The sequence below is a fragment of the Labeo rohita genome, chromosome 13 (assembly GCF_022985175.1).
Source record: "Labeo rohita strain BAU-BD-2019 chromosome 13, IGBB_LRoh.1.0, whole genome shotgun sequence".
NCBI lineage: Eukaryota > Metazoa > Chordata > Actinopteri > Cypriniformes > Cyprinidae > Labeo > Labeo rohita.
Genome location: NC_066881.1, coordinates 1,509,875 through 1,522,930, shown reverse-complemented (window position 1 = coordinate 1,522,930; position 13,056 = coordinate 1,509,875). Strand labels below are relative to the sequence as shown.

Below are 13,056 nucleotides of genomic sequence, written 5' to 3'. Positions count from 1 at the left end.
ATGCGGATGACCAGCCTTTTGGGGGGACTTGAATGAATTAGTGTCATTGTAAACCTGCAGTATTCGAGAAATCAGAGATGTGGAATGACCAACTCCTCTTTATACTGTGCTTCAGAATACAATTAATTTACACTGCCCTCCAAAAGTTTGGAAACACCCCTGGCAAAGTGTGGTTTTGGACGATATCAGCGTAAATCCTTATCATTTTTTGGTGCAAATACATTAAAGTAACTTGACATTATCATTGAAGACCAGCAATAATAATTTTCATTTTGATTACATAATAATGGCAATATATACATGTCAAAGTCAGACATGCCCCTTTGCCAGCTGTGATGCCTGGTTACTGGTTTAAACTTGGCCCAGGTTTTTAAAAGATTTTTGGGTCAGCACACCTTAATAGCTTCAACAATTGATTGCCAATTAAGTTTAATACAATGAATTTAGGCCCAGATTATGCAGAGCTGTAATAGCTGCTAATGGTGGATATTTTGATTAACCAAAAATGTAAGATAACTTTAAATTAAACTAAACAGTGGCATCAAAATTTAGGAAATTATAGGTTTTACCAAAGCCACAGCAGATGTGTCTCTGATCAAAACATGAATAAATTTGCTTTTCTGAACTTAAGGAAAAGCATTTGTGAGTCAGCTGTCCACAACAGCTGGCCACAAAAACACACTGATCAAACTGATTTTGACAAAATCCCAGAAAAAAAAAAAATATATATATATATATATATATATATATCTTTTTTTTTTTTTTTTTGCTCAGTGTCACACAATCCTTGGTCTGACATATGTCAACAGAGAGAAGCCTGAGTGAATTGTGAGCCAACAATTCTGATGATGCTTCATGTTCTTGGCAGCCAGTAATTACAAACACTGAACATTTGTGGCTAGATAAAGGCATACTGTAGGTCATCACCTACCAGATATTTCATTGCATGCGTTTGGCTTTTCTAAATAGTTAACAGAACAATAACTCCTTGAAGAAATTCTTGTCACCTTGTCATAAACGCATTACTCATGAATGGTTCCACTAGGAGACAGACTGAGTTTGGAGCAGTGAATCTCATTTTTGAGGGTCCAGCATCATCTCTAGTCCGGCGGTATGAAAACCTCCCCCAAGCCATTCCGTCCTCCCAGTTACCAGCTCCAAACACGTCATTAACCCGGGCCTCGGGAACGAAAGGCCTTTCTTTTGTCTCCCACTGAGTCATCCTGGTAAATGCCAGGCTGCATCCTCATCAGCCTGGGCCTCTGACTACCAGAGTCAACCATCTTTTCAACTCCAGCCTAACGAAGGCCGTGCTCTGGGCTCTCCGGGTAATGAATGCTCCAGATAATGAAAGAGCATATGGTGGCCCGAACGCTGCTGAGAAAAGCTGTTAAGACCAGAGCGACAGAGCGAGTGACCATTGATGAGTGAGACCGGGGAAAGTTCTCTGGAGGTTTCTGCCTGCCTTTGCTCCATCGGCTCTGAAGATGAGCTGGAGGAATTTATGAGAGATGTTTACGGCTCCTGCGTCTTTCCTCGTTTTAGGACTGGGTTGTATATTCTGTGTGACAGTAGATAGAGAGATTTCACATCTTTTAGACTGTGGTAGATATATCTGAATAGCCATCAAGATGCAAATTTACACCAGAATGTATGAAGAAACACATAGTGATGCAAAGTTTTTGCACTGATTCCACTGATGCTGGTGAGAAGTTTGGGATCAGTAAGATTTTTCTCTAAGAAGTTTCTCAAAAATACAGTAAAAACAGCAATATTGTGAAAAAATACTGCAATTTAAATAAAAAGTTTTCTATTTGAATATACTTTAAAACATAATTTTCAGCATCATCACTCTTGTCTTCAGAAATAATTCTAATATGCTGATTTATCATCAATGTTGGAAACAGTTGTGCTGCTTAACATTTTTGAAACTTGTGATACTTTTTTTCAAGATTCTTTGATGAATAAAAAAGTTGAAAAGAACAGCATTTATTTAAAATAAAAATCTTTTGTAACAATATTGTTCAAAAGTTTGGGGTCAGTCATTTTGTTTTTCTTTTTTGGAAAATTAATACTTTCATAGCAAAGATGCGTTAAATTGATTAAAAAAAGTGATATTAAAGACTTATATCGTTAGAAAAAAAATGTTAGTGTGCATTCAAGCATTTTTAATTTACTGGATTATATATATATAATTGCTGTGACACAATGACTCATACTGTGGTATTAGATTTTGTCATTACCTATTTTTTGTACCTCATATCTCTGCTAGACTAGAATAAAGTTCCTCACATAATTTAGGTTTCAGTGTCGTGTTTCCCGCCGTGCTCAAATATATTACCTCTGAGAACGGGTGGATAGTTAATTAACGAATAGCTAGACAAATGCTTAATGAGGGGCAGCGGAAACACACAGGGGTGTGAGCACAACGGAAATTCCAGAGTTGGTTTCGAAATAATGAATGACTAATTATTGAAATGAGGCTCATTGTTTGTTTTGACATAATTGGCACTAATTCATAAGTCTGTAAAGCTTGATGACGGATACTTTATTTCTTGTTGATGTTTCAGAACGCAGAAGCCAGCTTTGACTTCAGTAGCAACGACCCGTACCCGTACCCGCGCTACACGGACGACTGGTTTAACAGGTAATGAGCTCGGCGGTGCTGTTTCCTGCTGTGGTAGAGCGGGCCAGTGTGACAGTATGCACTGTGCGTGTGTGTTTAAGTGGATATCAGTGGTCAGGACAGCTTTGTGATTTTTATGTGAAAAGAAGAAAGAAGCATGAAGAAAATATCAAAAATGGAGTGAACTCGACGCACAGCTTATGCAGTGTTGCAGGTCTATATATGAAGAGTTCAGATGCAAAACCCTCTAAAGGCCACTTCAGTCAAAAATGACTTAATGATACTGAGTGAATGCTCTCGACACATAGTATACGTCCATCAAATACTTTTACTTCAAACTCGCTAAATTTCAGCCTCAGCCCAATCAGAAGTACCGGTACTTAGGTAGAAACCTATAAATAGGAGCCTGATAAAAATGCTTATTTTAAAGAAAAACATTTTTGCATCTGAACTCTTCATATGTACTGTTGTACAACTTTGAGTGTGACTCATCCAATGGAAATTTAGAGACAAAACTCTTGTTTTTTCTTTTTTTTTTTAATAATAATATTTTTTGTTTTTAGACTTTTTTCAACTCGCACCACATATTGTAAAGCGTTCCAAATTAAAAAAAAATAGACTAATCAGCACAAAATTACTTTATTTAAGAATTTAGAATTATATTATTATTTATTACTTATTTTACAGTACCATTGAATCCGGAGTTAGTAAGACTTTGATCATTGAAGACAAGTATAATTTTTTAATGATTTTACTATATATTTTAAAATATAAAAGTGAGAGAGAGAGAATCTTAGTGACCCCAAACATTTGAACAGTAGCGTTCACTACATGCCATATAAGATATAAGATTACTCATAGCGTGCTGAAGGATTTTGCTTGAGTCGCTCACACCCCTCATGGGCAGGCAGTGCATTGACCTGCAACTGTGTTTCTCAGCAGTGGTTGGATGAAGGACTCCTTGCCTCTCTATATTGATTTTCCTTACACGTAGCCCCATTAAGTCATCTCTGACTGGCTCTCAGCCCAGCTGCATTAACACAGCGGTCGTGCCACAGCGTGCCGAGCCTTTCCTTCTGCACTCTTATCAGAGCAGTGTAGGCCTGACCAAAATGCCCAGAGGTGAAGATTAAGAGCAAAACTGTGCCATCATTTCATGTCTTGTTTCAAAACCAGAGCCAGTGCTAACTCTGATGAGACACTCAGTATTCAGGAGATTTCACTTCACAATAAATGTTAATTGATGCTTTGTGTGATGCAAATAGTTTTAATAGTTAAATCAATGCTTTCCTCCTCTCTCTCTGAATAAATCATTTGATCCTCCTCTCTGCTGCACATACTGAAACTCAACAAATGAGAGATGTTTATGTGAGTGAGGGAGTGTAAACAATAAAGAAACAAAAATCTCACCATAAAATACAGTCCAGTTGAACATACTCTGGCCTTCGCTGCTCAAAAGTGTGATAGACTGCTCTTTAAATGTCTGAGCCAAACTGGATGTGTTATTATTTAGGTAGCTCCAGTTTGAAAGAATAGGTCACGTGGGCAGTGCGTCTCGTGGGCAGTGCGTCAACATGCAGGGCCTTTGCGCTTCAGGCGTCCCGTGTTCAAGTCCCAGCTCGCGGACCTTTCCCAATCCCGTCCCCCTCTCCTTCCCACTAATTTCCTGTCTCACTACTGTCCTATCAATAAAAGGCAAAAATGCCAAAAAAAAAAAAAATATGCTGAGAATGTTTTCACCCCCAGGCCTTTCAAAATGTAAATGAGTTTGTTTCTTCATCAGATTTGGAGAAATATGTCATCACTCAATCCGTCACTTGCTCACCAATGGATCCTTTGCAGTGAATGGATGCTGTCAGAATGAGAGTCCAAACAGCTGATGAAAACAAATAATCCACACCACTCCAGTCCATCCAATGTCTTGAGAAGCCAAAAGAAACAAATTCATCATCAAGACATTTTGAAACTAAAATCCGAGTCCATAATCCTCAATAACACTTCAGTAACGCTCCAGTGAAAAAGTGGTCTGGTCTGAATCAGGAGAGAAATCTGCACAGATCAAGCACTGTTTACAAACCCAAACAGTCCAAAATAGCTCTAAACAAATATGTGGCTGGATTTTGATGTGAGAGACAACAGGAGATGCATTACTATGGGTTATGGACTCTCATGGAATTTGAAGTTAAAAATCTCTTTGTGATAGATTTGTTCTTTTTAAAAACACAGCTTTTGGTTTCTCAAGACGTTAATTAATGGTGTGAAGTGGTTACTTGTGGATTATTGTGATGTTTTTATCAGCTGTTTAGACTCTCATTCTGACGGTACCCATTCACTGCAGAGGATCCACTGGTAAGCAGATGATGGAATGACACATTTCTCCAAATCTGATGAAGAAACAAATTCTTCAACATCTTGAATGGCCTGAGTATGAGGACATTTTAATCTGATTTTCATTGGTAAACTGTTTCTTTAACTATTATCTTTGAACTTTTGGTCTGTAACTGCAGGTCTGAAATAGAACTAGCAGTAGATGGGTTATTTTAGGGCTGTGCGATGTTCAAGAAAAATACAATATGTGATCATGCTTTAAGTGCAGCATGCTCAGATGAAACATGCTCAGATGAGTCAGTTCTGTATATTGTCATATGGTAATTTATATGCATGGATGTATCAAGAGCTCCACAAACAACCACAACAAATTCCTTGTGTTTGTGAACACTCTATGAATTCAATATGCACTGATTTATATTTAAGCTACAAAAGTTATTTAGGCATGAGCAATGAATTTTTTTTTTCTTTGTCTTTTCTTCATGGCCCCAAATATTGCAAACTGTAGCAATATGCATATTTCAGTTTGTACATTTGTGATATTTTGACCATTTCGATATATATTGCACAGCCCTAGGTTATACAGGTGCATTTAAAAAAATTTGAATATTGTTAATAATATTGAATAATAAGTTCATTTTTTGTTTGTAACTTATTTTAAAAAACGGAAACTTTCATATATTCTAGATTCATTACATGTAAAGTAAAACATTTCTAAACTTTTTTTGTTTTAATTTTGATGATTAGAGCTTACAGCTAATGACAGTCAAAAATCCAGTATCTCAAAATATTAGACTATTTCCTAAGATTAATCAAAAAACGGATTTGCAAAACAGAAAAGTTCAAGTTTTTTAAAATACATTCATTTTTGCACTCAATTCTTGGTTGGCAGCACATATTACAGCAAATTCCTTGCTCCTATCACAAATTACAGCTTCAGTAAAGTAAGCGATCAGCCTGTGGCACTGCTGAGGCACTATTGAGCCTTCAGATCATCTGTATATTGTTGGATCGACTGTTTCTCATCTTTCTTTTGAAAATATCCCATAGATTCCATATGGGGTTCAGGTCAGGCATGTTGGCTGGCCAATCAAGCACAGTAATATCATGGTCAGCAAACCACTTGGAAGTGGTTTTGGCACTGTGGGCAGGTGCTAAAGTCCTGCTAGAAAAGGAAATCATCATCTCCATAAAGCTTGTCAGCAGATGGAAGCATAAAGTGCTCCAAAATCTCCTGGTAGACATCTACACTGACTTTGGACTTGATAAAACACAGTAGACCAACACCAGCAGACGTCCGGCACCCCAAATCATTACTGACTTCAGAAACTTCACACTGGACTTCAAGCAGCTTGGATTCTGTGCCTCTCCAGTCTTCCTCCAGACTCTGGGACCATGATTTCAACATGAAATGCAAAATTTACTTTTATCTGAAAAGAGGACTTTGGAGCACTGAGTAACAGTCCAGTTCATTTTCTCCTTAGCCCAGGTAAGATGCTTCTGATGTTTTTCTGTTTCAGAAGTGGCTTGGTAGCCCTTTTTCTGAAGACGTCTGAGCGTGGTGACTCTTGATGCGCTGACAGGAAGCTCTCGCAAGTGTTTAAATCTGCTTTGTTTGACAGTTTTCTCAAGCTTGTGGTCATCCCTGTTGCTTGTGCACCTTTTCCTACCCAATTTCTTCCTTCCAGTCAACTTTGCATTTAATATGCTTTGATACAGCACTCTGTAAACAGCCACCCCTGTCAGGATTGACCTTCTGTGACATAATCTCTTTGTGGAGGGTGTCAGTGATTGTCTTGTGGAGAAGAACAAAGAACAAGAGATACCCAGAATTTATACTGTAGGGATGGACTTTTAATAAAACTCAAATGTAAATATTCTAATATTTTGAGATACTGGATTTTTGACTTCCATGAGTTGTAAGTTCTAATAAAAAAAAAAAATAGAAATGTTTGACTTGTAATAAATGTAATAAATCTAGAATGTATGAAAGTTTCAGTTTTCGAAATAAGTTACGATATTCTAATCTAATAAGTTACGAAGTCACGATATTCTAATTTTTTTGAGATGCACCTGTTTGTTAATTTCTGTTACAGCACCCCTTGTGGCATCGCTGAGAATGCAGTACATACTCATGTATTGCACTTTGCCACTGCTTTAGGAAAAGTGTCAGAGCTAAGAATCAAGCAAACAAACAAAGACAAATACATTGAATATTTTTTTAAAGACTATGTACCTGTTGAGTTGTTTGTAATGTTTGTAGTTTTTCATTTTTTCATGAATGAGTGTCACATTTAGAGCCCAATACAGCAGCTTGTCTACAAAAGTGTATGATTTCTGTGCCACTAGCAACAGTCATGAAGATAATACTGTTTTCAAACGGGCTTATGGAGCACCTGCTATATGTAGGACGAACATTTAGTTCCAGCCCAAATTCATGCCATTGGATGAGCCAGTGTTTTTAATACTCAAACAGTAACACTTCAGTAGTGGTGTAGAGCCAAAAAAGTTACACCGTTCACAGGAATCAACCAGCTAAGGATGGTTTGTAGTTATCTCTATTTGTTAAGCTAGAAAAATGATTGGTAAATGCCATTTTACCAATTTAAATTCACGTCAACTGAGCACAATCCCTTCTGCTCCTGTAAATATCATACATCATGCTGCATTCAGTACAGTAGCCTGATTAAACCTAGTTAAAAAGCAGTCTATGCTCAAGAGAGCCAGAATTCCCAGCTATGAACCTGCTCAAAACTGAAATGTGTCCAAAACTACAGGGTAGATGTTTTCTTGGCTTGGATGCAGAGCTGTGTATTGTGGAGGCTTGTGCAGCAGGCAGCCTACGCTTTGAGAGATATTTCTCCTGCATACAGTATGTATGGTGGACAGAAGGTGCCCTACGGGAGGAAGAAGGTCAGTGAAGATTGGCAAGCCTTCTGTCAGCGTGCCGCACTGCTCAAACAGCACACTATCACACCTTCAGGGACGTCACTGTGCCAAAGACGCACGGCAACAAATGCTAATAGTTGCTGTGCTTTGCTGGGAAATTTTTACAGTAGTAGTTAAATGACAATACGTGCTTGGCTTTGTGTTGAAATCTGTAGCTGTATTTATGATCAAACTTCAGGTACAAGATGATAAAAAAAACAGATCGAGGTCAGGTGAAGAGCCTTGTTATACAAGGCTTTCCTAATACTGGTTAGTCTTTCTCAGAATAGATGATTTTGAAAATGTTTGCACACAGAAATGACTTAACCTGCATTGATTTTCAAGTACAAATCTGAATACAGTATTTTGTAGGAAGGTAATACAGATAAACCTTGGCATAATTGATATTTTGTACAGTGAGCATCAAGGACAGACACAATCTAATAGAAGGAAGACAAGTGGCTCTTGTGTTTTTCCAGCGCCGGTTGCGGGTGTGAAGCATGCTGGGGCGTGTGCTGAGAGCAGCAGTAATATCATCTGAGCTGCAGACTCACAGCATAATCAGACGCTTATATATAAATAGAAACGCTGTCTGTCTGAGTGCAGGGGAGGAGGACGCATTGCTGTGGCTCTTCCGGAGGAGTCTCTGTTCCTCAGACCATTTTAGCAGCTTGTCTTGAGCATTTGTGGGTTGTTATTTAGGCAGTGCAAGGGTCAAAATCAATGACGTAATTTATGTGCACATAAATTCAGAATAATTTAGGGATTTAGTCATATTCTTATCGCCCAAGTGTCGTAAACATATTGACCTTATTACTATTTCCCAGTTAAACCAATATTCCAATTTCATTTAGAAGCCTAGCTGCTGGTAAAAAGATAAACATCTTATTGCCATTGTAGTGGAAAATTCAGTTACATGTCCATATAAAATCTTTGTGGATGCTGCGTGATACAGGCGATTTCTGACAGACAGATTCTGAGAATGCACATATAGAAATATACATTGCAATGGATCAAGTAAACATATTGTATGTATCTGAATAATTGCCTTAATTAGCCTTAATATACATTTTGTTTCGGCGAAGAACACATCAACGTCTATTTGCATAGGCTGTACTATTTGAATTTGTGATTGGTTGATTGCAAAATTAACCTTGTGTGACCTTTTGGACATTTCTGTCCTTTTCAGTTTTGTTTTATTTGATCATTTTGCGTGTGTTATTGCCAGCTGCGTACATTTTGGCACAGGTGTGTATTTTTATTGGAATTTTACTATTTCACCTCAATTTCCTTTAATAAATCTATTTTGCACTAGGTACAAAAAATAGTTCCTCTCAGGACCTTAAGGACAAAAATTTCCTTATTGTCCTCATTGGAGTGTTGGTATGGATGTCAGAGTGTGGTTTGAATGTGTGTCATAAAAAAATAATAATAATAAAAAAATGTGTATGCGCGTTTGTGTTCTTGTAATATTTAAGAGAGAAAAAGCACTGCAAATCACAAATCCAACCACTGTGTGCACCAGTGCAGTTTTGCTGGCACCTAGTGAGGAAAATCTGGTACTGCGTCTGTACAAAATCTTACTGAAATCTCGTTTTTTGAGATATCAACCTCAAATTTGGAACACAACGTGTTTAGATTTATGGCTTTGATTTTCTTGCAAGTTTCTTGCATGTTTCATAAAATACATATTTTATATAAAATATTGTTCATAAAGCATTTGGTATCACTTTTTAAACTTTTTCTACTTCGACAATAATCTGCCATCTTCTTTAAATGAGACCAAACTTAACTCTGTGCTTCCTGTAGCTTCAGATTTTTATGACACATTTTGACGGACATTTTTATTGATGCACAAGGGTCTACTAAAGGGTACTAAACAGACCGATAAAATAACATTATTAAAATTGTATTCATTTTTGTTTCCTATCCTTGAACCGGTATTTAATATTTAACTGTTATATCAAATGAAACCATTGTGAAATATGTGATCTCTGAACTGTGTTTTTTTAGTCATGGAACCAGGTGTGCTGGAGAGGTGTCTGCGGTTTCAAACAACAACATCTGTGGGGTGGGCGTGGCCTATAACTCCAAGGTAGCAGGTACGTTTCTGATAGGTTCTAACAGTGATGACCTCATAAATAACATTAACATTCCTAACAATATATGAGATGTCAAGCGAATCGTCTTGAAAGTAGATGAGAGTAGGCATCGCTGTCAAGGGAGAAACTAGAAAAGAGCTGTCAAGTCAGACAATAGGCACCCGTCATAGCACACCAGCAATGGCAAAGATTGCATTTGGTACTTGCTGATAAATTTTCAGTGTATGCAGTTGAAATACTGCTGCTTTTATTTGAAGGTGAATTCAGAAGTAATCCAATGTCCCATGCATAGTGCCTGTCAGTGTTGATAACTTTGTTTTATTTGTTGACTTTCCAGGCCACTTTAGTGACTTTTTCAAACAAATGACTCCTTGGACAAACCTTTTCTAGTTTCCACCAGTATGACGTCATCTAGCGGCAGTCAGCAGGCAGGCTTTAGCTTTTTTTCTATTGAAAGTTCTTGGTAATAGTGTTTCCTGTCTCCTTCTTTTTTTCGAGATTGTGCTATTTGTACTGACTATTGGTTTATTAGGCTTGCTTGCGTCAAACGACATCACAACAACTGCTTCTAAAAAGAACCTAATCATATCAAAAACATATTCGTTGCACATGGTGCAGACAAATTCAGCATGCAATTCAATTCAGTGTTTATTTGTGTAGCGCTTTTTTAAATGCATAACATTTAAAGGCAGCTTTACAGAAAATGGATGTTTTAAATGTTTACAGTCAAGAAGCAGATTCAGTTCAGAAACAGAATCCACATTAACACGTTTGGATGGTATCAAGACAGTGGTTTATTTAAAATACTTGTATGCTTTATCAGGTTTGTTCTGTGCAGTCAGTAAATATGATGAATGACTTGTCTCCCTTCGAGACATTGTTTTGTTTCTTAGCCTAATGGAATATAAGCTCAATTGATAATTTCTACCCTTCCCCTCTTCCAGAACATCCAGCAGCCAGCAGCAACAGCAGCATCAATAAAAACATCATTTACGCTCTGCAGCGCATTGATTTTTTTTTCTTTTCAAAAGGCCACAAAAGAAAGGGAGAGTAACTAATAGCCACTGAAAGTCTTTTGTCCCTCACAAAGGGACACACATGACTCTAGCGTTACCTCTTCAGCTCACGGAAGATTTTCTTCCAGGAAGAGGTCAGTATGACGAGTCTCAATCAGACAGCCAGTGATGTCTCATTGCACACAGCAGTGATATTCCTGGAGTGCCTTCATATGTGGGTTTAAGCTTAAACGTTCAGCAGCCACCTTATTTTTCAATTCGGAGGTATGCTGTTTTCTGAATGTGCAAGGCTTCTGCTTCATTAGCTGTGGTAGAAAAAATAACGAGAAGAAAAATAATAAAGTGCAATAAACTGTAATGTTTTTTTTTATAATAATATTATATAATATTTTTATTATAATATAATATTATTATTATTATTTTATAATAATAATAATACATTACAAATGGCTGCGCCCGCTCTTATGGGGAATAATAAGGTGGATACTGATAAGAAGTGTATTTAAAAAACACTATATACAAGTATATTTAGCCATCCTTGTATTGCTTCTTTTGATCAAGATTACAATTGCATTTGCAGTATAAAAAACTATTGAACTTGTAGTTTACTGAGAGTTTTCATCACAGTGTACTTTCATGGACAGAAAATTGAGTTAGATGCTATTGACGTAATACACATACTTGGAATACTTGAACTGTACTTAAGTTTGCATAGTATACTGAACTTGCAGTAAGTGTAGACCAGCATAAGGTCATTTTCAGCAGGTTTGGTAGACAAGAGAGAAAAGCAAAGTTTAAGGTTAAAAATCATTTGTGCTTAATGAAGCACCAAAGCAATTATCTTAAGTTGACACCAGTGGATCTCAACCCCTCTCACCCCTCCGCTCATCACCGCAGAGCATGAATAGAGTAACATTGAGGGTTTTCCTGCTGTTCCCAACTTTCTCAATCTTGCCATTTCGCAGGCATTCGTATGCTGGACCAGCCCTTCATGACAGACATCATCGAGGCCTCGTCCATCAGCCACATGCCACAGGTTATTGACATCTACAGTGCCAGCTGGGGTCCCACAGATGACGGCAAAACGGTGGACGGCCCGCGTGAGCTCACGCTGCAGGCCATGGCGGATGGAGTCAATAAGGTACCTCATGTTTAAAAGCCACAGAGGTTTCTTGCAGGATAAGCGTATCTAAATTGATTCCCTTGTGAAACACCTGAGAGAAAAATAGAATTGTAACATCTGGTCCGATCAGATAAAAAACCCTGGACATCAGAGGAATCCTGGTCTCTCTGCCACTTTACATCAACTTTAACACCAGACAACTGGACAGATAATTCAGAAAATATGAGTGTATTTAGAGATCCAAACTCAAAATAAAACAGGTTTCATTAGATGAACTAGAACTTTATATATCCATAACAAAATTCTTCTCTTTATATATTAATAATAACTCATAGAAGAATTACAGTTTAGTATGCAGACATTATGATGATGTTGTAAAAATGTTAGCTATCTTTTGAATTGCAGTAAGAATTTCTCACATTTTAATTTTATTAAATGTAAGTACTTGTAGGTGCTCCAAATCTGTTATTTGAAATGCCAGAATGATCATTGTCCTTCTCCACATTCCTGTCTCAATGATGCTAAAGTGCTCCTGTAATATGAAGCAGTCCTGAACAAATAGTTGTACAGTGTTAAAAAACAAAAAAACAAACAAAAAAAAAACTTGCAGCTGTGGATATATACAGAACATACCATTAGCTAATTAACAGATTTTTAAAATAGCGTTTTTACAGTCCTGTACTAATAAAATGTCAGTTACTCAAACCACATGCATTCAAAGGCATCTATGTGAAGTATGAAGCCTCATTTCAAAATAACTTTGGCTCCCCAAGACTCTCCAGGAGTTCTCCAACATATGTCAGCCTTGCACAGTCTCGTCGCATCACACTGAACGTGTCATTTAGCTGCACATTCCCTGTCCGTGACTGCTGCCTTCACAAATTGCCTTGGCTAATGGGTATAAATGCTGCTGAGCGCTTCTCTGCTGAGCAG

General features: G+C 37.5%; 1 protein-coding gene across 1 annotated transcript in view; it reads left to right on the top strand.

The window, feature by feature from the left end:
* pcsk2 (proprotein convertase subtilisin/kexin type 2) overlaps positions 1-13,056 on the top strand; it is a 62,429-nt gene that overhangs the window by 20,022 nt on the left and 29,351 nt on the right. The window contains exons 6-8 of the mRNA XM_051125379.1: positions 2,571-2,647; positions 9,896-9,984; positions 11,966-12,141. Of these exons, the coding sequence (XP_050981336.1) occupies positions 2,571-2,647; positions 9,896-9,984; positions 11,966-12,141 (342 nt within the window). The remainder of the gene's footprint in view (positions 1-2,570; positions 2,648-9,895; positions 9,985-11,965; positions 12,142-13,056) is intronic.